The following is a 26,999-nucleotide window of genomic DNA, read 5'->3' as shown; positions in this document are numbered from 1 at the left end:
GCCACCCCCCTTAATCTGTGTTCGCCCTCGAGTTTGATTTTGAGCTATTTCCGTACCCTTCACTTAACAATATAGCTGATAAACAACTTAGTTTTTTAATTACTCATTAAGGAATTAAATTTTTGTCACAAACTCAAAGTTTCTAGTCCCTATATCTTTGAAACCTGATTGTGTAAACTTTTGAAATTTCAAACTTAGACTAATTGATTAAACATAAATCATTGTTTGAAATATCTAAGGTCTACATTGGGTTAAGTAGATATAGGGATTAAAAAAAAAGAATTTGTGGCAAAGACTCAATTCCTTTGTTATAAAAAAAGGTTACAAGACTTCCTGAAATCTAAAAGAAAGAAAAACATTTTAAACATTTTTATTAGTTCAATAAATTATTTCCCTTTCGATCAGGAGATTTTGAAATCTCGAAAAGATCAAAGTACATTTTGAAAATGTTTGGACTATGAAATGAACATTGCTCTACAAATTGAAAACAAAAACTTTATTTATGGTAGTATTTCCCATAATCCGAATAAAACTTTTGTGTTTAAAAAAATGTAGAAAAGAAGTTATAAAAGAACAAAATTGATACAATAAAAACAATGCAGCCGATAAAATCTTTATCTTATCATCAAATTATAACTTTTTATCAAACACTTATATCATAAATTAATCTAATTATTAAAACAATAAATATATATCATTAAATCATAAGACAGAGAAAGAAGAAAAATGTTAAAATATAAATTATGATTTTAAGAAGACGATAGCAATTGTCAATTTTACTGTTAATTTTAATCTTAACGCCTGTTAGCTAGTTAGTAATTATATCTAATGTTTCACTTTGTTTTATACATAAAAAAAATGGAGTGCGAGAAAAAAAAATTAATTAAGAAATAAATAAGCATTACAGCGAAACACATAAAACTATGGAATAGGAGGACAACCGTCAGACTCAAATTATGATTTTCAAAAGTTCTAAAATCATATAAAAGTGCAGTATACAGAACTCTCTAGTTCACTTACTAAGTTGATTTAAAGCGTTTTGCTTTTGTAAAAAAATTAAATATCCAATTCTACACATAGGATTGCTTAAATGTCCTTTTACTTTTCCATAGCTTTGTGGGTTAACAATTTTAGAATGACTCACACATGCAGACATTTATAAAAAAGAAAAATAAGCTATTTTGTAATCATCACTTAGCATTGCACCCTGTGCTAAGAAATAGCTGGAAATTGACTTAAACTGAAAACTTCACTTTCATTTCACTTTTTTAAAAATTACATCCTCCTATTTTGGCTCAGATCTTTTTGTTTCATCAAAATTAAATCTGTCTTAGTGTTTTGTATAATTTAATTGTTTGATATATCAACCTCTCTTACAACACTTTGTTTTCCTTTCTTCTCCTTTCCTTCCTTTTTCTTATCCTTTTTTTCCTTCTCCCCTTTCTTCTTCTCATTTTCTTCCCCCTTTCCATTCTCCTTTTCCTGTTCCTCTTGCAGACCCGAGGACTGAACCTTCTCCTTTTTAAAGATTGATTTCCTTCTTGTAACTTCTCCCCTGGGTTTCATGTTGTCATCATTTTCATCATTTTTCTCCTTTCCTGAACTCTTAGATTTCTTAAACAGGGATTTTCTTCTTTTCAAAGAAACCTTCGGGGAGGACGGCTCGGAGCCTGATATTTGTGCAGACGCCATGGATTCAGTGTCAACACTTCCCAGGGATTGTTCATCTTTCTTCCCTAAAGTTTCAGGAAATAAAATGTTTGTGCTTTAACAAAAAAAAACTGGTTAAAAAGGGACTGTAAATGCAATTTTAAGTGGCCCTTCATTTATAAAGTGGCTTTTCAGTCTAATATTTAACTATTTATCTGGTAAAGGCCTGCATAAATGTAATATCATGAATTTCTTGCTGAATATAGAATATTCTAAATTGTGGTTTCTTTGAAAAACTGACTTGCGGATTTATGAAGACAACAATTTAAATTATATTAGAGAAACGACAATATCCTCCTTATTGTAAATTAGGAGAGTTAATTAAAGTTGCGTCTGCAACCCGTTTACATTAAAATATGAAACATTGAGGATTTGATGCATTTTTTACTAATTTTACGCACAGGTTTAAGTATAGGTGTCCAACACATTAAGCCCTTGCCTTTCATGTTCTCAGAAGTATTTTCTCTGGACAAGGAATATTTTTCCTTGCTCCCACGACGGAAAATAGATTTGCTTTTCTTCCCGTCGTCCGGCTTCAACTCTTCAGCTTTACTCTTCTCTAACCCTTCTCTCTTCTTCAAATCTCCAGAAACGTTTTCATCCCTGCTTAGAGATAAGTCCATTTTTAAAGTAATATCCTTTTTGAGAGATGCATTCCGTTTTAGTGACAATGTTTTGCTCCCTCGCCGGAAGAATGATTTCTTTTCTTTCATTGTAGAGTCTGTATCCGAGCTGACGGAGTTTTTTCGATCAGTTCCTTCCTTGGTAACATCTTCCGCCTGGTTTTCCAAATGTTCCGCCAGTTTTTCCATGGAAGAGGCCTTGTTTTTCAGCGGAGGGAGGGGGATCTTAAAATCTTGAAGATTACTGCTGCCAGTTGAGGGCATATCCAGATGACTTTCAGTACTAGTAACTGTCTGGAAAGAGCCGGGTGATGGGGTAGAAGTTTCCGGGGCTGTCATTTCTTTGAAGAAATTCAAGCGTTTGTTTTCATGAAAACGTTTACTGAAAGTCTCAGCCTGGCTTGTGAATATTTCCAATTCTTTTATTTCTTTGTCCAGTATACTCAAGATACCAGGTTCTTTTTCATCATCATTTTCATTCCTCCTAGCTTCAAATACTTCTTCCGTCTCAGTTGCATTTTCTTGGTTATCTTTCCAAGTTACTGAGGATTTACGAGATAAAACATGCTTCTCAAGATCTACGGAAGTGACCTAAATAATTCTGTAGATAAAAAATAGTAATGTTTATAGCTTAAAATTAGTGGGTAGACTTTTATAGAGAAATTTTAGTTTCTAGGAAAAGCTGTATTCCCAAGCTAGTATAAGAAAATGGCTGTGGCAGTGTTACAATGGGGGCCGGAGGGGGGGGGGAGAGCGGTGAGGGATCAGGAAAAGACGGGGTACTGTAGTTAGCTAATGAAGGTGTAAGGTATGTAAGGGGAAGGTGGATGGAATGGGGGGGGGGGGAATTAGATCAATTATCATATATTTAATAGAATAAGATTGTTTATATTAAATACTTAATATCCCTAAATATAACACAAAGGGAAAGGGCACAGAAACTTTTCTTAAATCGGATTTTAAAATTTATCCCATTTTATATTTATATTTATTGTTTAAAAAATAATATATACCTGAGAAGGTAAAAGAGTGTCAAGGCTTTGATAGACAATTTTACCAAAGTTTTCATCAAGCTTTCCAGCCCTAGCAATTGTACTCTCACAATGCTCAATCATACTTGTAGAGTTTTCAAACAGACTACCAGTTTCTTCAAGTAGATCCTCATGGACTTCAAGCAGCCTCTCAGCGTTTTCAAAGTCTTCAGAGTTTTTACGGGAAAACTCCCCCTCAGATTCCGAACTATCGAAGTATGAGCAGTCAATACTCATTCCTAAACAAAACAAAAGTTTCAAAGGGACTGTTTTCAATATTAAACTTAATGCACCTTTGTAGCAAGTGGACTAATTTCTGTATTTTATGTATTTTTTTTAAAGTAATTTGACCTTTTTCAAAATATTTTTAAGGCACATTTTTTGGGGAAAACATCAGTTATAGGGTGCTGAATCTTAAGTAATTTTCCATTAAAAAGAAGTCAGAAAGCGGCAATAATTCCTCTGTTTTCTGGAATCCACCGTAATGTTGTTGAACCTTGCATAATCTAGATTCGTGAAAACATAATCCAGCTTTTATCAAAAATGTTTAATCAATAGTCAAGACTCATTTTCAGCGTTAGCACGTCGTATAATTCTAATTAATTCAAGCTTCTGGAAAAAAATATGATTATCAATAATTTAGATATTTTTGAAATGGTAACAAATCAGGAGCAAAGAAATAATTTTAGTTAAAAGATTACTTTTAATGCATTACCTCTTTTTACTGCCCATCGCCTTCTTCTTTCCATTAGAGCTTTCATTTCTGCCGTAGATATATCCGAGCCAGACCCCAGACAGTATTTTACCATGGGGAATATACAGCACAGGGACATGTACCTTGATATAGAAACCTTCACTTGACTAGAGCTAAATATATTAATTGAAAATAGTTTGTCATGCATATGCATTTTACTATTGGATGACCACCTAAAAACGACAAACTCGTTAAAAAAGCATATTGTCTTCGTCATAGAAATGTTTGCTGTTTGGTTTCATGTGTCCTGTCATTTCAAAAACTGGTCTGCCTTCTTCCGTTCAAAATCAAAAAGCTCTGATTTCAATTAACTGAATCCTAAAAACGCCTAAAAGTAATATCTTTTGTGATTTGTTATATTACCAAGAAGGTGACCATGTAATAAGAAAACAAACTGTGCACCCTTTTTGATGCTCCAACTTATGTTTTGTATTATGATTGATAGTTATTACACAGTAATTTCGCAAGAAGAAGATGATTAATTTGGTGTACTGTACTGTTCAACCGTACACAGTCTGTATACAACATTCATGCTGTACAATTGGCTCTAGCTATGCTATACCAGTCTGTTTCTTCAAGTTAACCGGAGTTTTTAGTGATTTTCTCAATTGTCATGCATTTGTCGTACACCCTGTATCATTTTCATCAATAGGCACAGGGTGTGAAATTAATTAATGAATTACCTTTCATTTGTTCCCGTATACGTTTGTTTGCGTTTTGACAAAGACAACTCTGAAATATTTGTCCCAGGAATATCGTCTGGAATCTACAAAATAACGTTTTAAAAAAATATATTTTGAAAATTCACTAATGATGTTTAACCGACTGTAAAATATTAATTGAATTCATTTATACTGTGTGATTCCTGGTTAAAAAGTCTAAAATTAGAATTATTACAAAAAAGGAGCACGAAACACCCGAAACTTAAAGATATGATACTATCTATTCGCTACGGTGCTTCGTGCCCCACTTTTTAAATATTTGAATATTTGGTTTTATGAAATAATACCTGGTTGTTAGAGAATACCTCCTGTTTCATCTTTAGTTCTCGTTTTACAAACATCCCTGAAATCCTGAAATATTTTACAAATTGACTAATGAAAATAACACTACGAGTTCCTTCATTCTAGAACCTTTGGTCTGTTATTATTTCAATTATTATTTCAATTATCTTCCTTAATTTAAAAACACAAACAAAAACATGATAGAATAGAAAATAAACAGTATCTTAGAATTGTTCCACTTAGTTTTAATTTTTTAAAAGTGCATTTGGGCCGGTTGGTCCATTTAATCTGCAAACGTTTTATCGATAAAAGGAAATTTCTGACTTAATTATTATTAATAACAATAAAAAAGGGTAGTTAGTAAATTTAAAAACAGCTGACTAATTAAGGACGGTATTATTAGATATAAAGCTTTAGATTGCATCAATATCGTATTATTATTAAAAAATTCTACTTTTATATCTCTTTTACTTTTTGAAATGTAATGTTGCAAACCTTTTTGAAATATCCTAGGTTTAAAAGTAATTCGGATTGAAAATTAGAGTTTGAGTAAAGCAGTTTCTGTTTTTATTTATTTTACCTGATTTGAATAACTCCTTTGTCCAATGATCTATTTCTAAACCCTGGAATTGAGCCTTCAGGTTGATTTTCTAGACTAAAAACATCAAAGTTGTTTTTAGATGGTTGAAGCTTGAACTTTTATGAAAAAATGCTAGTTTTTTACCGGAATAGCTGTGAAATTAATGCTAGTTTTTTACCGGAATAGCTGTGATATTAATGCTAGTTTTTTACCGGAATAGCTGTGAAATTAATGTGTGAAATTAATGTGTTTAAGGTCTCGCGGACATTCCTAAACTGAGAAACCAGCCGGTTGACTANTTCGTTGATGATTAATAAAAAGACTTATTGATTTATATCTTGAATCTCATCATCCCATATCTTTTTTTTAAGTTATCTATGAAAGCAGCAATAAATCAAAAAAAAATGATTAATTAAAAAAATACAAATTCAAAAGTTATAAAAAGGAACCGTCAACATTTAAAAAATAATCTATAACATATCAGAGATGCATATTCTATACAGGATTCATTATAAGGGGGGAGAGGGGGGGACAAAAAGAAGGCTAGAAAGGGGGAAAAAATGGTGCAACTTTGATTTTTTCATTTTTGAGAGATTGGGAGAGGAATAAGGGGTTTCTAGGGTTAAGAAAGGGTGGGATGGATCCTTTTAGGTGACTGAAGTGGAGAACCTTCCCCCCCCCCTTCCTCCGTACACACCCTTTAAACTAATTAACCTGTAATATGAAGAATTCATCTCGATATCAATATCACACAGTGTGACCAAGGTTCTTAAAGTCGTCATATACTCAACCCTATCCACTCGTCTTCCAGATTTTCCTAATTTTCAAGGAAACAAAAAACAAGAATATTAAAGAATATTAGAGAGGTCCTGGCTGAACTTTAAACTGTAAGAATTGTGCACTACTTTTAAATCATATTATTTAAATATTTAGTTAAAAATATCTATCTATTTTTATCTAATAAAGGGACAATTGAGTTGAAAGTTACTTACCTTATACCATGGGATGTCTGATTTACAAAAACACCTTTAATATCTTTGATTTGATCAAGAAAGCAAAAGATATCAATTAATTCGTATTGAAGGTTGATTTTTTTCTTTCAAAAATTGTTCCTTTGCAAAGCTGCTTAATGCAATATGAAGAAATTCCAAACTTTTCATTCTAGAAAAACGGTGATATCTTCCATTTATTAATAATCAGAAAAAAGTGTGAATTGGTACTATTGTAAATACGGAATTGTCTTTAAATAAAAGGTTACTTGAAATACAAAAAATGGTTTTTAAACATTTACGGTTTTGTGAAATTATTACTAATTAAATTTTAATTTAATACACATCTACTTTGTTTTTAATTTATCAGTTTCATTTTAATTGTTCATTTTTATTTAACTGTATTTTTTCCAGGTGGATTAAAACAAAATCTCTAATGCTTTTATTGGAGTTTTAACCCATGCAAAATAACAAATTTAAATTTCAAAAAAATTGTGTTTGTCAGACAAATGATAAAAAAGCTTTTCAGCTGTAAATATCAATTTAAATATTTACAATAAAAAGATCTGAAAACAATGCATAGAATATGAAAACACTGGTGTGTCATTATTTTTAATTAGTTTATAATCCAGCTAGCTGTGGGGTTCCGTTCCCCCTTTCCTTTGATCTATACTGTCCTTACATTTATTTAATCCTTCTCGAAAACAAATCAGTAAAATACTAATCCTACGATAGTAAACAATATTTCTGAATTGGATAAAATATGAACTATAAATCTATATGCGTCAGAATAAGCGTTTCTAAAGTTACGGGGTATACTGAAAACATGATTATTTTATGATAACTTGTACTCTACAGCTAAGAAAAGATCTAAAATAAAATATTTTCTTTCGAATTGGTTTTCAATACTGGTTTTATTGAAATGTGGTTTTAAACTGTTAAACTTTCTCTCTCCTACTTTTATCCTCTACTTTATCCTTATATCTTTGCAACCTCCAATTTAAAACTAGGTCTACTGTGAAAGTTGGAAATTATTTAAACTTTACACCATCTTGTTGCAAAGATATAGAAAAATAACAGTTAAAGGCGAGTAATCAGTATATTTGCCAAAATTTGTACGCATTGTCTTTACTAAATACAACCTGAAGTATAATCTTGCCCTATAACGATATACACGCTCAGTTGCTCGTCCTGAAAATTATGAAATTCAAACATCTACATAAACTGAACTTCACTATATGAACTATAGACAAATTGAGAAGATATCTTTCTTCTACAAAAGTTTACAGGATACTGATGCGAAGCATCAGAAAAACCTTTGAATAGAGGATCATTTTATAGGTTACTTCGACAACCCTTCAAAAATCACATCTTTCATAAATTTAGCTTTCTATGATTCTAACAAGGAGCAAGGAATAGAAGGGAGATATAACTGACGCGGTTCGCCCTACCATATGATTGTACATGCTTTGCAGACGGTACTCCATTTGAATAAGAAATATTTGTCTGATGTACATTTACTGCGTATACAATAACCTTATCTGAATATATTCTTATAAAAATGGAGTACCCTGCAAAGCATGTACAATCATATGGTAGGGCGAATCGCGTCAGTTATATCTCGGCCTTCTATTCCTTACTCCCTGGATTCTTACCTTACAGTCCAGGTTTACCATAACTAGGTCTTCTGCATAACAATCCAGAACCTAGAAAACATTACAGATTGTAGTAATACCAAAAATCTATAAATGAACTTATTTCTCGCTTCAAACTTGAATCTTCAAGTCCCTATAATGAATGACATTCCTATAAAAAAATGTTCGTAAAAAAATACATTTGGCTGAAACTATAGATAGTAAAAAAGAAATTCTTGGTGTCATCTGTAAGAAAATACTGAATACTTCAGCTATTGCATAATGAATATTTAATTTTACCTGTAGAGTAGAGTAGAGTAGATTCTCAATACCAACAAGAATACCATACTTATCCTCATCAGTTTGCAGAACACCTAAGATATAAAGCTTATTAGTAAACATTAAACCTGTTTTTAATTGTGTCCGTGATGTTCAAGGAATAATTTATTTCATTTCAAGTACAAGTTTTACGGTACACATACAATAACATAGCAGACGGGACAGTACATACTATAAATCATCTCCATCTAGTGAAATTAAATATTAGTGTAATTTAGTTTGTAAAAGTACAAAATATGTCTAATATTTAAGGTATTTTTTTTCGGGTCAGCAAGTTTAAAACCAAAAAATGTATTTACCAAACCCGATGTCGTAAAAGTTTAATACTTCAAACTATGAAATCAATTAGTCAAATATTGAAGATTTACACCATTAGGTTCTAATTATGAAAGATAAAAAAATTGAGTTTGTGGCATAACACATGTTGCTTTAAAGAAACTGTGACCAGATTCAGTGAATGGGTAAAGCTGTTGAAATACGCATTTTTCGTTAAGTTTCGTGTTTAAGATTGGAAGAAATGGTTCAATTTAATAGTTTAATTAAGTCTCCCTATCCATTAATGTTGATAAAATAGTTCCCATTTAATGACGTCAACATCGAAACCAGGGTTGTATATATTCTTAAAAATATTTTTTCCCCAGAAGCTAGGTATGTTCTTAAAATGATATGCCACCGATCAGAAAACTGTAATTAAAATTTACCTGAGAAAGTTTGCAGAAATTGATCTATTGATGGAATCGATTGAATTGTCGCCATTTTCTCTTTGGACAGATAATTAAAAAAAAATGCTAACTTTGAAAACAAGTATTAACATTTTAGCCCAAATTCTAAAACGCTTGGAAAAGCCTTTTCCATGTGAAACATATTTTTTTAAAACACTACAAAAATTAATATTTTTTTCTTCAAAATATTAGTAAAAAACGTTTGTTTATATTATGGTTAAATTGTTAATAACACTTACTTACTTGCAATCCATCCCCCCTCTCCCTCCCTCCCAGATTTAAATTTCTTTATTTAAGAAGATTAAATCTTATTCATTACTAATCCGAGCAGGTTTAAATTAAAGAAATTTCCATTAGATTATTATTTTTTATTTCATTTCCATTTTTGTTAATGGAGAATGCAAGGAATTGAATATTCATGATAAGAGTATTAATGACCCAGTACAATTTTATTGCTATTCTATGTTTCTATAATGGATAAAATAGATGAATTGTTTAGACGGACTCTGCATAGTGCATAAATCTAATTACTCAACACAATCACGACTGTGTGTGTTGGGGGGGGGGCCACCTATCCAACTTCATATTTAAAAAAAAAATAAAAAATGTTCTTGATGCATAGTGGATGCCGGTGTTTCAAAGCAAAAAAAAGGTTGATACATTTTTTTCAAATGAAGCTACAGATCTAAAGTTAATCTATTTGAAAAGTCCTTGAAAAATAAAACTAATAACATGTATCACACTCACATGCTAATAATTGTTAAAAGTTAAAAACTGGTATTTCTAAACATTTTTCTGGCGTACTTTTCTTTAACTTATTTTAAAGCCTTCTTGCACCCTAACAATTAAAGTTAAGGGTTTTATTTTTTTTTAATGAGCTGGCCTTGAAAAGTTGGATTAGGGATCTGTATCACACTTCCCTATCTCAACTCTAAGGGCAAAATCATAGGGGTTGGGTGGTTGGAACCCCCCCCCCCTTCATCTATATTAGACAAAAATTGCCAAATCGGGCTAAGGTTCAAGTTTGTTATTTTTGTACATATATTTATACCCTATTCAATTTTGATGGCTAAAAATTGCTTTTAGTCCCTTTAAGATAAAGGGGGTGTTATAAAAATCATAGTGTAAGTAGATTTGACCAATAATCTTTTTCTAATACACCTTTCAAATATATTATACTATATAAGCCCCCCTGCTTTTGTATATAAAGATCTGATTATATCAATATTATCCCACAAATCTGATTGATTTTCTATCCTATTACTGAATTTATTTCTTATTTACTCTTAGTAGAATATTAAAGATTTAACATTTTAATTGCACTTTTCAATACCATAGACAAGGAAAAGATTACTATTTAAAAAAAATACATTTTCAGAAAAAAAAGTTTTAAAAAGCTAAAACGCCCATAACACACTGGGGCCTGGAGTAACCAGGACTCTAGATGTTTTCAGTTTCTTCAAGTTGTATTCAATTCAATGGTATTTAATTCAACAATCTATAAAATTACAGAGTTGTCATATTATTTTCTTTTCATTTAATTTTTTTTTAATCGGGGGCATTTTCTTTTTACAAAAGGGGGCATTTTTTTATAGTTAGGGGCAAAACATAATTTTGGGATCGAGAAAACCGGCTATGTTGGGAACTATAAGGCCCCTACAGCTTGCTGGAACAAGATATGGAATAATCTGCCTTTTGACTTAAAAAGAAAGAACTCTCTAAGTGTATCTAAGTATCTAAAAATATGCTACTAAACTCTCTTCTTAAAAATTACCTTACAAAATGTTATAAACCGAATTTTTATTCATATAAAACTAATTAAATATGTTTTTATGTTTTAATATTTGTTTAGTACATGTCAGAAAATATCTTAAAATTCAGTTTTACTAACAAATGTATAAACTATTTTGCATAGGATAAAATCGCACCCTGATCTCTAATATTTCTCCTCAAGCTATTTAATTGAAATGCTAAGAAAATTAATAAATGGTGTGCTGAAAGACACATATGACAAATGAGATTATGTTATTGATATTGAATTTAACAAAATAGTTATGAAATAGAAAATATTTGGTTTGACATTACGTAGAGAATGAGAGAAATTAAAAAGTGTGTGATATTCTTAACATTCTATTCACAATTTCGAATACAAGGGTTCTAATTTTGAAATGCTTTCGTCAGCTTATATTACGAAAAAAACGTTAGATTTTTTTCTAATAGTCCAAATTTTGCCTCCCAAGCCAAAATGATTAAAACTATTTTATTTTGAGTTTATACTGCTATTTTGAAGACAAGTCTTTTTAAATATATTAGAATCTTTTAAAATCTTTAAATATCCTAATTATGAGTGCTACTCTAAGGCATGTCAAAACTAATAGAGAAGAAATTGAGTCTTTGCCACAAACTCAGATTTTCAAATCCCGATATCTTTGCAACCTAATGTCGTAACTAACTAATAATAACTGAAGTTTAAAATATCAAAGGTTTACATCATCAGGTTGAAGAGATATAAGAAATAGAAAATTTGAGTTTGTGGCAAAGACTCAATTCCTTTCTAGTGTAAGATAAACACATTTTTTAAAAAACACATCAGTCTAGTTATTTCGAGTTATTCATGATATATGTGTAAAAATAGCAATTTTTCGATATATCCATATAATATGTGTAAAAGTAACAATTTTTCAAAACTTTAAATTTTGTTAACAAAAATTTTAACATGCTTTATAACCTCATAATTATTTGTGGAGGTTGATTCTAGACTTTGTTTTGTTTAAAGTTTTACGAGGAAACCTGGGTGTATGTATGTAAAGCGACTGTTGTTATAATTATGAAGTTCCCCTCATTGGAAGAGAGGTAGGCCCGATTCACTACAGTACCTTAGGGTCCAGCTGGACACCTTAATCTTATCAATTATTTGAAAGAATACGTAGGTTTTCTAGATGGAAATAATTTAAATTCTGATAATTCCTGTAAATTGTTTTCCCGCAGAATAACTGTGCCAGGCACTTTAACACTTAATGCAAATTATTTTCAAGATTTTAAACATGCATTTATATAAGCGTAATATTGTAAATGAGACTTCCCACTCTATACAGTGAGGGTCACTTTTATAAATTACGTCTAGACACCCTTTTAAAGCAAAAGTGGGTTAGTTTATTATGTTTAATTACAGTTCGTTTTTAAAATTTAACATGCAGATATATACAGNCGAGTATGAAAAACTAATTCTGAAACAGAAACCGTGTATGTAAAACTAATCCTGAAACAGAAAGCGAGTATGAAAAACTAATTCTGAAACAGAAACTGTGTATGTAAAACTAATCCTGAAACAGAACCAAGAATGTAAAACTAATCCTGAAACAGTAACCAAGAATGTAAAACTAATCCTGAAACCGAAACTATGTATGTAAAGCTAATCCTAAAACAGTAACCAAGAATGTAAAACTAATTCTGAAACCGATACTGTGTATGTGAACCTAATCCTGAAACGGAATCCGAGTATGTAAAACTAATCCTGAAACAGAAACCAAGAATGTGAAACTAATCCTGAAACAGTAACCAAGAATGTAAAACTAATCCTGAAACAGAAACCATGTATTTAAAACTAATCCTGAATACGATACTGTGTATGTAAAACTCATCTTGAAACAGAAACCAAGTATGTAAAACTATTCCTGAATACGATACTGTGTATGTAAAATTAATCCTGAAACAGAGTTTGATCAGTTTTCCCACCAAACAGCGCGTTTTTTTTTTTACATAAATCGAACAGTGTTTGTCTGAGACTGTTCAAATCTACTTTAAATTTTCTATCTTTAAGCACGCTGAAAGCTATGGTTATACTAACTTCCAATCATTTAATTTCAACATTGTTAGGAAACCATTTGACAAGACGAAGATAGCAAAGAAATTTGGCAAAGACGAAGTAAAATTTTCCCTTTTTAGTTTTTGCTTAATAACTGGATTTTGCAATAAATGGTTGAATTATTTCAAATTTGCATTGTTTTCTTCAGATTATTGAAGTAGACCCCAAGTACCTTCCAAAAATGTATCAAATATTATATATTNAATTGGCAAGACCAACCCTTTAGAAATTTAATTTTGATCATGGAAACCCGAACTGAAAAGAGTTCTTTAAAAAATGTTTTTCGCCTACCATTTATTCTCTTATTGAATGTAAATCTAGAAATATTATACTGAAATAAGTCAGAAGTTTGCATTTACCCTGTATAAAAAAGTGAAAAGATATAGTGATTGAAAATTCGAGTTTGTGGCATAAACTCATTTCCTTTAAACTTGAAACGAAAAACCATAAGTCTTTACAGTCATATTCATCAGTCATTGATAGATTAGAGCCGTTTTGATTTACAGAATTACATTTTTTAAATGTTATACGTTACACTATTGGTATTTATACTTTGTATAAAAAATTTCGTTTCCTGATTATTCATTATACTATTAGGGAAAACGTTTCTTAACGTTTATAAACAGAAATGAATTTTTTAGTTATACAACGTTTCACTTTTTGAACCTAGAACATTGAAATAGAAATCCTTTCGTTACGATATGCAATTAAATCACAATTAATTTTTCTAACGTTAGACTGCAATTTGCAACGTCGGGTCACGGCTATGACCAAAATTAAATAATTTTCAAATCCAATTTTTTCGTTGTTGCAGTATTAAGTAAATATGTATCCACAAGATGTTATTGCTAATTTTTAGAGTTCCATAGATCATGATGTAAGTGGAAACCTTTTAATGTGCACATCCTACACATTATCAATATTAAGATCTTTATCTTAAGGGATTTCATGTTAATATAGCAGGCATAACTCTGAAAATTAGGGATGAAAATAAGTCAACAGACCCTTCTAGTCAAAACTCTTATCCGAATTCAGTTTTTTTCTCAACAAATTGAAAATGATATTGCTATATATTACTGAGTTATCTAGTGTCTCTTTGCTTTAGTGTTCCGGCTCTTTCACAACTAGAGAATTTAATTTAACCTGTTGCTGTCGAATTTTTTAGTTCTCCCATTTTGACGACACCGACTTTTCTATAATTGTCAGAATATCCAGCCAAAACCTGCTCTACTGCAAAAACAGTTAAGGGACCAATACCTCCAGCCCCTAAATATAAAAAGAGTTTAGAGTCCAGTACATGCAGATTGATGGTTCTAGACATAAACATAGTCTAGGGTCCAATACATGCAGATTGAAGGCTCTAGACATAAACAAAGTCTAGGGTCCAATACATGCAGATTGAAGGCTCTAGACATAAACAAAGTCTAGGGTTTAGCTACGCTCGTTTTAACAACGCCTGGGTTTAATATAGAGTACTTTATTTAACTGACAAACTAAATTTTAAACTTTAAAATATTGAAATAAATAATATCAAGATGACATGGCAGAATTTTCTAGATCCTCTTGCCGCGTCTCTGTATCCTAAAAGGCTGGAACTTTAACTGACACAGTATTCAACAGGTCCAACGAGCTGGGTTCAGCTAGGGTTTGGACGTTATCACTGTCCTTAGGCATTTCACTGACGAGCGAGTAGCTATAAAGTCTATGGTATTCGAGCTCGGGTCACCAATTTAGCTACCCTCGTTTTAACAAGGCCTGGGTTTAATATAGAGTACTTTATTTAACTGACAAACTAAATTTTAAACTTTAAAATATTGAAATAAATAATATCGAGATGACGTGGCAGAATTTTCTAGATCCTCTTGCTGCGTCTCTGTATCCAGCTCAGACTCAGATCGTCTTCCACCACAAGGGTCCAATACATGCAGATTGAAGGCTCTAGATATAAACAAAGTCTAGGGTCCAATACATGCAGATTGAAGGCTCTAGATATAAACATAGTCTAGGGTCAAATACACGCAAATTGAAGGCTCTAGACATAGACAAAGTCAATGGTCCAATACATACAGATTGAAGGCTCTAGATATAAACATTTAATTTTTTTTAAGCACACTAATTTTTAATCCTTTCAGATGGAAAAAAACCTTTGCTATTTCAAAGATTGACTATTGATAGAAAGTTTGAAATGTCAAAGCTTTACGATTTCAGATCTTGATTTTAAAAGAAATTAAACCCGGTCTTAGCGTCTACTTGACTTGGGTTCTATCTGAGCCCGGGTTCGGGTTTTACTCAAGTTTAAGCTGCTTTTAAAATTTCAGCACATGCTGCAAATATAAACGGATTATAAATTATATTTTTGGCAAGTGTTCAGTTTATTTTAAGATTTTAGAAAATACACCTGGTGCTGTTTCAGCTTTGAGTAAACCTCGGGCCAACGCATAATTTTCAAGTACAACAATCTAGAAGTATCATTCGTAAGTATTAGAGTTACCTTTAACTCCTTTTTATCCTTTTTACGCCGACAAAAAGTATACTAAAAGTTAGAAGGAACGTTAAAGCTTTTTTTCTTCAATTTAAAAAAACGATTTTTAAAAATTGAGAATTTGACAATTGGGTTTTTTGATCTGAAAAAAACATATTGCCGATCTTTTCATGTTTTTCTAGTTTTTATCATTAACTAATTCACTGTCAAAAATTAGTTTTGTTGGACCTCATTTTTTGCCCATTGAATTCAGTTTCCCACGGTGACGAAACTTTTCACCTTCTATTGATTTCAGAAAACTTTATAACTGTTGTAAAAACAATTTTACTATTTTTACCAGGAAATTGACGAATGATTACACCACACTATCGGTAATATGTATTTTTCTACTTTTCTTAACAACTACCAAAAAAATCAAATAAAATAATTCTAAATGAGAAAAAATTTAAAGCTACAAAAGATACAAAATAAAACATGTAAAAAATGTCTAATATTAAAAACTTGATTAAAAATTATATCCACTTATAAAAATTTATCTGGAAATGAAGTATGAGTAGGGTTTCAGTAACATTAAAAATGAAAGACAAAATGAAGAATTAACAGCATTGAAATCAATTAATGTATAAACTAAAATAAGATCTTAAAAATAAATTCCATCAAAACGCGTCAACACAAAATCTGTCAGCATTTTGCCCATTACTTCTTTAAATGTTCGAAACAAGATCTTACACAAAAAAGGTTGGTAAGACGCTGCAACACTTTTAAGTCGACCCAGTTTTTAAATTGATATTCAATTTTTATAGTTTAAAAATGTTTGAAATAATTAATATTCAATAACCTTTGTTTCAGGGCTGTGTATAGTTTCTAGTAGCCAGGATTCAGGATTATAACATGCCTCCTCCTATAAAACTTGGACATACATAGAGAGTTCATTTTTTATTCAAATTATGTTAAAATATAGAAAAGATGAATTGGACCCAACAAAAAAAATGTTTTTAAAAAAAAGTAATGTACTTAAAAATAATAAACAAATTTTCTTAAAGTGTTTTGGTAAGATCAATTCAACTAGAATATATTAAATGACCCTCCATTTAAAAAAAAAAAAAATAATGACACAACGATACCCCTTTTATTATTAAATCTCTATTTAGATAAATCAAGGTTGATATCATCGTTAAATCTTTATTTTATTGTCGCATAAATCTGACACAGTTACAATTTTTCAAGATAAACCTCGATTTAAAAAATCTATATTCAGATAGTTTAATCATCCTTGATCCTAGAAAAGCTGAACGTGTACCAAATTGTAAATTAAACATGCAAGTCTGTGAGACTGACTTGAAAGAAAGCCTTACAGTCCCTTAAAATAAATATTTCTTCAGAGTTAAACTGATCGCCATTTAATCACAAAAGAAAGGAAACTTTGGAAACATATTTTTCGTTCAAAAATAATTTTTCATGGAATAAAAAAATAGAAAAAACAGCAAAGGAACTGATAAGCTACATACAAAAATCTAATTCTTTAATCTCTTATGGCGCAGAATTTAAAAATTTAAAAAATCTTGAAATATGGGCTGCAAAGATATATTGAATAGAAAAATAAGGTCGAGTGATAGATGATGAAAAGTTATAATTATTTTTTTAAAAGAATATATGAACAAAAGAACTGACCTGAATAATTTCTGAGTATAAATCCAACACCTTATGTCCAATACCTATGTTTAAAGCTTCTATTTTTCAAATATCAAATTTAATATAATTTGGGAAAGTTGAAGATTTCCAAATAATATTCTATTTTAAAAATAAATATTGTTTTACATTTTTTTAAAGGTATTGTTCACCCAATTCATTACACCTAAAATTTTCGGGCAAAGGATTTGAGTCTTTGCCACAAACTCCTTTTTTCTAAATCCTATATCTTTGGATTCCAATGTCGTAGACCTTAATTTCAAACTATGAATTCTGTTAGATTAAATAATATAAGTTTGAAATATCAAAGTTTTACGACATTGGATTGCAAAGATATAGGGATTATAAAATCAGAGTTTGTGGCAAAGACTCAATTCCTTTACACTTAAAATTTTCGAGCAAAGGATTTGAGTCTATGCCACTAACTCTGCTTTTCTAAATCCTATATCTTTGGATTCCAATGTCGTAGACCTTAATTTCAAACTATGAATTCTGTTATATCTAATAATATAAGTTTGAAATATCAAAGTTTTACGACATTGGATTGCAAAGATATAGGGATTATAAAATCAGAGTTTGTGGCAAAGACTCAATTCCTTTTGCGCAAGTTTGTCCGAACTTTTTAAACACGAACCTTTACGTTACATGTAAATTGTGCAGATTTAGACTTACATTTCTTTCCAGAAGAATAGCTTCTTAAAGATTCCGTTAAGTAAAAAACTTTGGTATTTTTGTACTTTGAATAGTTAAACAATCCTTTTAATAACAATGCAATATGAATTTGAGAAAAAAATACATATTCAGGAACCTGACAGGTGGTTACGCAAATCTTCCATGGTTTGTTGTTCTTCTTGATTTTCTGATATGTAAAGAAGTGCTATTGTAAACACTGAATTTATTAATTCCACCTTCTCAGCTTCTGCTGGCTTAAATTCTTTTCTAAAGTTAAATCCTCAGATCATAATTTTATTACAAATGCTGATGAAGGTTCGTGTGTTGTTTAAATGAGTCAGAACTTGTTCATAATTTTCTTTTAAAAAAATATTGGGGCTTTAAAAAAAGAATAAATAAAAATCTGGTTTTAAATAAATTAGAAGAACCGATTGCACTGACACACGAACACAAGAATGAAGTTATGGTTTTAAAAGAGAAGAAATGCTTCTCTATAATGAAATATGATATTTTATCTTTTCACTGTTCACCTTTAACATTTGGAATCATGCTAGAACAAACAGAGTTTGAAATAGAAAAGGTTTGCAAAATGTTTCAGGTTGCGTGGATAAAGGGATAAAAAATTACAGCTTGAGACACCTTTTGCAATACCTTTCTGTTAACAGATTTAGAAAATTGGCTAAGAGTTAAAGGGCCTGCATGCCTCTTTACAAGTGAATCTCTATTTAAAGATGACAATACCCAATTCACAAAAGCTTTGTGGACATTATTGTGGTTTTTCTAATTTGTATAGTATTTTAATTCCGATAAATACTTTCTATTTTCCTGCAGTAAAATTTCCCAAGTCACTTTAGTACGAACCCTGTCCCCAAAGTCGAAAATAATCAGTTCTTAAAATTATAAACATTAATGTCTAATTCAAAATTAATCAGACAAAGCTTTTTATGGGTACCATTGAGAATCAGACATAGCCATTATTTCAAAGAGGGTTACTTGAAAATATGCTTACAGTCCCTTTAATATAAAAATGACAGTTACCTTAAAAGATTTGCCCAGCTCCTGACTTTAGTAACCACAATGAGAACGAGGATAAGAATAAAGATGAAAAAGAGAACCGTAAAAATAACAAAAACCATCCAGTAATCTGTCTCTATTTTCTCAAGTTTTTCATCTAGACCTTAGATCATAGACTTTACACAAGGAATTGAGTCTTTGGAACAAAATCAAATATTTAAACCTTTGTTATTTCAAACTCAGATTATTTGATCTAACAGAATTCATTGTTTGAAATATCTAAGGTCTGCAACATTTGGTTCCAAAGATATAGTGATTAGAAAATCAGAGTTTGTGGCAAAGACTCAATTCCTTTGTCGGTTTCCGTATATTCATGATTCTTTCTTTCTTTGAAAAATCTTAAAATAAGCCATTTCAAAACCAACATCAAGGCACAAGACCTAATTTTAACTTGGGATCACCATATATGAAGAGTTTTAAGTCTATTTACACTATCATTATTTGGAGGTAACTTTGTGGGAATTTTCTAATTCATTAAAAACAAATCATTAACATGGAAGACATATTTTATAAAAATTAAAAATTATCAAACGTTGATTTTCAATCCGTTTACAACCCGAAAGAACAAACGAAAACAAACGAAAAAAAAATAAATAAAAACTTTCCTATGCTTTAAAATTAATTTGGAGAACTTTGCAGAATTTGGTTCCTATTCTTTTATATAATAAAATTATTGTTGATGATTTAAAAACTAAAATCCTTTCAGTGGACTTAAAAAAGTCTATATCTAATAGTTATTACACTTTAAAGGTTAGTTTTTTTAAATAAACATTATTTAGAAAAAAATTTCGTATAAATCATTAAATGATTTCAAAATCCCATTCTTCTGATTTAAAAATAGGTTATTTTCTGATCGAAATATTTATTATATCTTGTGTAATCTTATGAAAATTACCTAAATGGATTGGCCTTATTAAAGAAATTGGTTTACAAATATAGGATTGCCTTGATACTCTTCCAACATTACAGTAAGGGTGATTAACTACAAACAAATATTGAATTATCTTTAAATTTTATTTATTTTCGTTGTAAAAGGGACCGTCCACGTTATTTTAAGTGATCCAATAATAATAAAAAATACTTTCAAACTTTTAAACGCTCGTCGGAGCAAATATTTTTTGTTGAAAATTAACAATTCAAACTTTGACTGATGGATGCAGAAAATATGAGAATTCAAGACGTTCTTAGAATTTTACAAATTTACTCAAATCAGGGTCATTCAAAATTACGTTTTTAAGTCCCTTAAAGAGTTAACAAAAATGTTACCTAGTTTGATAAAAATGCAGTATGCTACATCAACCGTTTTTATATTTAAAAATCTAAATGTTTAAGATGATAAGTTTTAAGTAAAAGGTAAAAGAATACTTTTAGTTTTGTTTTTGTCTTCTATATATGTAAACTATAAGAACTTAGATCATTGGATTAAAAACGATATTTTTTTTAAAATTTAATTCTTTTAAATTTTTACCTTGCATAAAACATTCCTGAGGTGTTATTATTTGGTTTAAGATGAGAAATAACCGATTGAATACCATTTCTTGATGTTGTAACAAAACTGGGATTTAAATTTTCGAATCTTTTTATTTTAGATCCAACATCACATGTCTCATCTCTATGCAAAACCAAAATGGACTTTTGTGTTTTTAAAATTATTATTAGCACCAGTCAAATAAATTACAAGCATAAGAATGTTTGATATTCGACAAAAGTCTAATGCTGCGGAAAATGATCCAAAGGTCACAGTTTGTCACGCAAATATTGTTGAAAATTTATACTTTAATTTATGCTTTATACTTTTAAAAATGTACACGTCGTTAGTTAGTTAGGTGAATGTAAGGTATGTAAATGTGTGCAACAGATTTTAACCTAACCTAACCTTTCAAAATTCTAAGAAAGTTAATAACAAAAAAATGTTTATAATTTTGTATCAAAAGAAAAATTGTTAATTTAAAAATAGTTTTTGTTTTGATTTCCTGTGGGATACTTCGTATAATGTAATTTGCACCTAAGCAGTAAGAAAATATAAATTAAACAAATTCTCAAGATTTCATTTTAACTGTTTTATACATATACATGGTATAGCTTTGCAAGGTATTTTAGTCTTTAAAAAAATACTTTTAAACCTATGTTTTAAAAAAATTATCATATTTTGCATTTTCAAAATTAAATGTAATAATATATCATTTCTAAAAAACTTTGCAGGAAAAAAGGAAACACAAATAAAAAAACCCGATAATTCAAACACGTTCGTTAAGGTTAGTTTTTTATCGTTGTTTGCTGTTTTTTTTGCATATATTTTGTCTCAGGGTCAACATTTGGCAAATGTTAACAATAAACAATTTTTGACATTTTTAACAGTTACCATATTTTTGTGGAACTTTCTAAATGTCCAAAAAACCTCAAAAACGAACCAACTTTTGCAATTACATTGCTCTCAGCTCAACTACTCCTTTTTGCAGGTCACTTCTTATAATGCAACTTTTGTCAGTTTGGTTTGGTTTGGTTTCATGTAAATCAATAAATATATTTGACCTACCTCGTCATATATTTGTACAGTACTGCATGACGGAATTGTTCCTGTAAAAGGAAACGATCAATTAAAAAATTAAATGAAATTAAGTTCAAATTATCCACCTGATATACTTAGCTCGTTAGCGGTCAAATGCCATGTAGGATTATGCACTACTGGGACTTCTCCACGTGATTCAATCAATGACGACAAAGACCTTAAAGTGAAATTTTATATTCTGATTTTATCATATTTTGCATCAAACAAATATACCATGTACAAGTTTCTAAAAAAAATCATAATTTTTTATAGGTATTATGTATTTTCAGTTATTTTTGTTCTTTTTTATTATTTTAAATTAAAGTAACGTACTTATTAAAATTTTTTTCGATACTACAAAAAACTGAAAGAAATTCAAAATTACAAATATTTTATTACGATTTCAGATCAGAATTTTATGTTTGTCTAACAAACTTTTAAATCAAGTCTTAGTGTTAAGTTTTTTAAATTTTGTTATAGAAAATATTAAAATATTCTAGCAAAGAATATTCTTACTTTTAAAATGATTATAAAGTTAAAGAAAGGCATACCTGTCATTTGTTCCCCTGCAGCTGGGATTTACGTTGGTGTAAAAGGTAGAAGAAAAGAAATATGAGGGTTCAGAAGAAGTTGGAAAAGGTAAAGATATTATTTTACAAATGGCCGTCTTCGCTCCTGAAATAGAGCACACACATCTTCGTAATCTTCCGCAGGAACACAGCCGTAGTACATACATCCTGTACAGTGTATGGTAAATATCTAACATGAGTATTGTATTTTTTAAATTATAACTTCTTGGTACTTTATGCACTACTAGCTTGTGAACCCAGCTTTGCTTAGAATATTTCCTATAAAAGTCAACCCACTCAACTTAGAATTTTTTAACAAGGTTATGTATATTTTCGTAGTTCTTCCGAGTTCCCCAGTCAAGATGGGAATTGGTCAAGGGGTTCATGAGTTATGATCATACATCCAGACATACAGACACACAAACAAAATAAGTTTAGAATTACATTTTTAAAGGATACTTTTAGACCTCTTATGTGAATATTTAGAAAGAATATTATATAATATCAAATAAAATAAACTTAAAATAATATTTAAATTTTTTTGTGTTCTCAACATTGAGAACATCATACTTTTTAAAGAAAAGAAAGAAGTTTATGACGTTTTGAAGACGAAATTCGATAAAAAATTGTATGTCAACTTTTTCACTTATAATCAGTCTTAGAATTTATTAACATTACAAAATAAATCTGAATATTTTAAAACTAAATTAGCATACTATACATTGAGAAAACCATTGTTTTGAAGAAAAAATTTTGATTTCAAGAATGTTTTTTTAAGAAAGTGAAGGTGCAACCAGTCTGAAATGTATTAATCAAAATAATTTTAAATGATGTTCTTACTTCCTATTCAGATTGCATTTTTAATTTTGTGACATAAGTAATGAGTACTTGTCCTATGGGGTGCTCCTAGATTACAATAAATCGTATTTTCAATTTTTAATTTATTACACTGCCTTAGAAATAACGGATTAGAGATACCAATTCCCCGTAAATAAGTTTTAAAAGATGAAAAAACGATTTTATACTGCATAAATGACAAATTAGAAGTTTTCCTTGTGAAGAAAAAAATTGATAAAAAATGGTCACCAGGTTTTAAAACTATAATTTTGAAAAATAGATTTGCGGAAATTATTATTTTCAAATAAAATATATGAATGTGTCATCAGTCTAAATAAATTGTAATCGAACATTTTCTACAATGACGTGCTTTCATTATATTCAGATCGAATTTTTAACTTAAAAACGTTTCTAGTAGAAAATTTGTCAAGGTGCAAAACTTAAAATCTTCATACTGCCTTAAAAAACATAATTTAAGAATTTAAATCCTAAATAAAAATATTCTACGACTGCTTTAGAAAAGAGAACCCCAATTTGCGGTAAAACAGTTCTTAAGAGATGAAAATACTACTGAATTATTAAAAAATGATATGATTTTCTTGGCAACAAATAATTTTGTTAAAAATTTTGAACAAGGTTTTCAAGATTATAATGACGTTTAAGATAAAATATGCAATCAACAATTTAAGGGCAAGGTTTTTACTTATAATTAATCTTACATATGATTAAGATGAAAAGTGCATTTCATACATTAAGAAAACAATCTTCTGAAAAAAATTGTTTGCGGGAATTGTTATTTTTAAATGAGACAGAAAAATAATTGTATATTTTTGGAATATTACTATTCATTTATAGGGGATGAATAAGGTGAGCTTTTGAAATAAATAGAACCCCTAAAATTGTTATGCAAAACTTATTGAATATACCTCGTATTTACTGAATAAAATATATAATAGTATAATGTACATAGATATTTGTATATATGTAATACAAAGAACATTTGCAGTACCTTTGATAGATATGAGGAAACATCACTGTTGAACTAGAATTCTCTAAAAAATTGCAAAAAAATTTATTTAAGTAAACTTGTGAAGTGATTTTTATTACTGTTGAATAAATGAAATGTTAGTTTAAGTTATTCTTTTCATGTATTTTTTTTTGGGTAAATAGGATAATTTTGAATAGGATTGTTTTTGCCGCAGAAATTGCTTAAAAACTAAATATTGTCACGAAAATATGTTTTTTAGTTGAAATACCTAGAATAGGTTGAGACTGGTAGTGGAGGATTAGAACCCGCTCATCTAGATCAGAACAGCTTGTTGACAATTTTTCATCAAAAGAGAAGAATTTCTGGTCAACAGAGGTCGGATTCTGGTAAGTGGAGGGATGTTTCTGGTCGAGAGGTAGTGTGAGATCATCAGAATGCATTTTCTGATTTTTTAAAGGCATTTTCTCATTCCAAAATATGTTACCTAATGCTTCATAATCCTCTGTAATTAAAAATAATCAATTCGGTTTTAATAAACCATTAAAAATAAGGCAAATGCAATGCTTCAACTAGTTCAGCAAAATAGTAGGTGTCACTAACATGAAATCCTTTTTACGGGATAAAATAAGATTGCTACCCCCCCCCCTTGTAGTTATCTATTGGACAATAAAAGTTTTTGTATCTTAAACGAAAATGAAGTAATTTAAGAAGAATATAAATCTTTCAGTTTCCGCTTTTTAACCCTATCTCTGCTGAGGTACTTGAAAACCAGGATATGCTGGGGGTGGGGTCAATTTGACCCCCCCTCTAAATCCCATGTTTGATGTCCAAATATGACAAATGGTACATCATTGGAAAGCTCTTGTGCTCTACTTTTAGAATCTGCAAAAATATTTGCAAATTTGCAAAAATTGAATTTTTTATCGCAAAATCCAGTTATATGGTAAAAATGTTTGCAAAAATAAATTTGTCCTAAAAATGAAAAATTATACATTTTTGAAAAGCCCTTGACCATGCCATTTTAAATATGCAAAAATTTTTGCAAAATTTTAAATAACCTGATTTTTAATCAAGAAAAACTAAAAATGTGCAAATTTCCTTTTACAGGTTGTTTGCAAAAAATTTGCAATTTGTTTTCGCAAAACTTGTGCAATTCGTTTCCTTATGTCAAAGGCTTTCCATAAAGCTAAATTTTATCAAAATCTGACAAGTGGAAGTGGGTCAAAACAAAGATTTAGTTTTTTACAGGCAAAAGCAGTCATTCAGGCAGTGTGCCTGAGGACTTAGGCAGTTAGTATTAAAGCCCGGTTTTAGGCCTAAAGGGAGGGCTTTGGGTATGTTGGAAAAGTCAAAAAATTTCAATAGCCTCAGACCAATACTTTTTGATTTATGTAAAAAAAAACTGCAGGGGGGGTCAAATTGACCCCCCACCAGCAGGAATAGGGTTAAAATAAAAATGTGTGGAAACTTTATAAAGACCAAAAAGATTAATATGATTTTTATTTATACTATTTTATTATTTTGTACCAGACAGAATGATCAGAGTAATATTGCTATTTTTATTAATTTTAATTTCCTGGCCTCCATAGTTCCAACCTTAAAGATGTTGAAGAACAGGCGGCCAAACTACCCTGACAATATAATGAATAACTTCAAGATGTTTTCTTTGAACATAAAAAGGACTATCATCGTAATGTTAAGAGACCCTCCATTTAAAAGAGAAGAATGTCAAATTTACAACGGTACCCTTAAACCTTTTTTGATTAATCATGTGGCAAATATTGTCGTTTTTTAGCTTAAAATGGTTTAATTCTGATAATTTCCACACATTGTTTCTGCTCCGTCTGCCCTACTACTACTGTAGAGGAACTAATGAACTTTTAAAGAGATAATATGGATATTAGTCACTGAAAATAACAACAACAGTAAGAAAAAATTGATCATTTTTAATACAATTGAGAAAACAAAAACAATAAAATATCTTACAAAAAGATAAATATAAAAATTCTTACAACACTTTTGGTAAAAATGTATACCTTTAAATCGAATGAAGCATTAAAACTCGCTGTGCTTTGTGAGTACGTAAGTTTAATTGCATCTAAAATAAACAATTTTCATTATTTCTCAAAAAGTTTATTTTTAAGGGAAAAAATGAACATCACCTAAAGTTGCACTGCTGATAGAATTCATAAATATCCAAAAAAGAGTCATCAAAAACATGTCAAACATAACCTTTACAATTTAAAAATTTTAAAATTTAAAATTACTTTGATGTTCCAATATAGTCAATAAAACATAAAAAATCTAAATCTTTTATTTAACCTACTTTATTGGCTAAAAAATAATAAATAGTAATAATAGCGATTTATTTACATAAATATCTATATATACGTATTATTATTTAATGAATATATTTTTTGTTGAATTTCCTTAACATGCTAAGGCAGTTTTGCTCCTGCATTGTGGTAGAAGGAAGCAAAATAAAAATAATATTCAAAGCTTTCATTTTCATTAACTCTTCTGATTCGCTTATATCTCCATAATTTTTTTCTGCAATTTTAATTATTGCATAACATTTTTCTGCACCCCTCTTGTATTTGCCATTGCTGATGAAAAGCACAATTTTTTGTATCAAAGTGTTTTATATTTCATTTGAAAACTTTAAATTCAAAATTTGTCAGTGGTAACTAATTTAAAATTTAAAAATGTCATCGAAACATTTTGATACTAAATCACTATGTATTATCTTACTTAATAATCAAAACATACATTTTTTCAAAGAACACTGATATGAAACACGGGAGTTTTTAGGATATCTCAATGATACTAAGCATTATAATACATAAAAATAAACCAATATGAGTGAAGTTGTTCGAATTTCTCGGTTGA

At 29.7% G+C, this 26,999-nt stretch overlaps 2 protein-coding genes across 2 annotated transcripts; both read right to left on the bottom strand.

The window, feature by feature from the left end:
- Positions 1 to 896: 896 nt before the first annotated feature.
- LOC111696240 (uncharacterized) lies at positions 897 to 9,431 on the bottom strand. The gene is made up of 12 exons (XM_023465793.1): positions 9,366 to 9,431; positions 8,626 to 8,699; positions 8,347 to 8,397; positions 7,834 to 7,882; positions 6,417 to 6,519; positions 5,703 to 5,777; positions 5,128 to 5,191; positions 4,802 to 4,884; positions 4,080 to 4,201; positions 3,347 to 3,603; positions 2,150 to 2,924; positions 897 to 1,736 (listed from the first exon to the last, which is right to left on the bottom strand). The coding sequence occupies exons 1-12, from the start codon at positions 9,418 to 9,420 to the stop codon at positions 1,348 to 1,350; spliced, it is 2,097 nt and encodes a 698-aa protein (XP_023321561.1). The 5' UTR covers positions 9,421 to 9,431; the 3' UTR covers positions 897 to 1,347.
- A 3,240-nt stretch (positions 9,432 to 12,671) lies between these two features.
- Positions 12,672 to 26,678, bottom strand: LOC111696239 (uncharacterized). Its single transcript, XM_023465792.1, has 20 exons — positions 26,540 to 26,678; positions 26,273 to 26,283; positions 26,147 to 26,208; positions 25,687 to 25,741; positions 24,379 to 24,612; positions 24,132 to 24,174; positions 22,268 to 22,453; positions 21,803 to 21,894; positions 21,705 to 21,745; positions 21,142 to 21,173; positions 20,637 to 20,780; positions 20,435 to 20,487; positions 20,064 to 20,150; positions 19,133 to 19,271; positions 18,231 to 18,361; positions 17,405 to 17,448; positions 16,572 to 16,634; positions 15,650 to 15,710; positions 14,395 to 14,517; positions 12,672 to 12,709 (listed from the first exon to the last, which is right to left on the bottom strand). The coding sequence occupies exons 1-20, from the start codon at positions 26,620 to 26,622 to the stop codon at positions 12,672 to 12,674; spliced, it is 1,722 nt and encodes a 573-aa protein (XP_023321560.1). The 5' UTR covers positions 26,623 to 26,678.
- Between the last annotated feature and the right edge of the window lie 321 nt (positions 26,679 to 26,999).

Source organism: Eurytemora carolleeae, unplaced genomic scaffold, assembly GCF_000591075.1.
Source record: "Eurytemora carolleeae unplaced genomic scaffold, Eaff_2.0 scaffold12, whole genome shotgun sequence".
Taxonomy (NCBI): Eukaryota; Metazoa; Arthropoda; class Copepoda; order Calanoida; family Temoridae; genus Eurytemora; species Eurytemora carolleeae.
The sequence above is the reverse complement of the archived record's forward strand: the minus strand, read 5'-3'. Positions and strand labels throughout refer to the sequence as shown.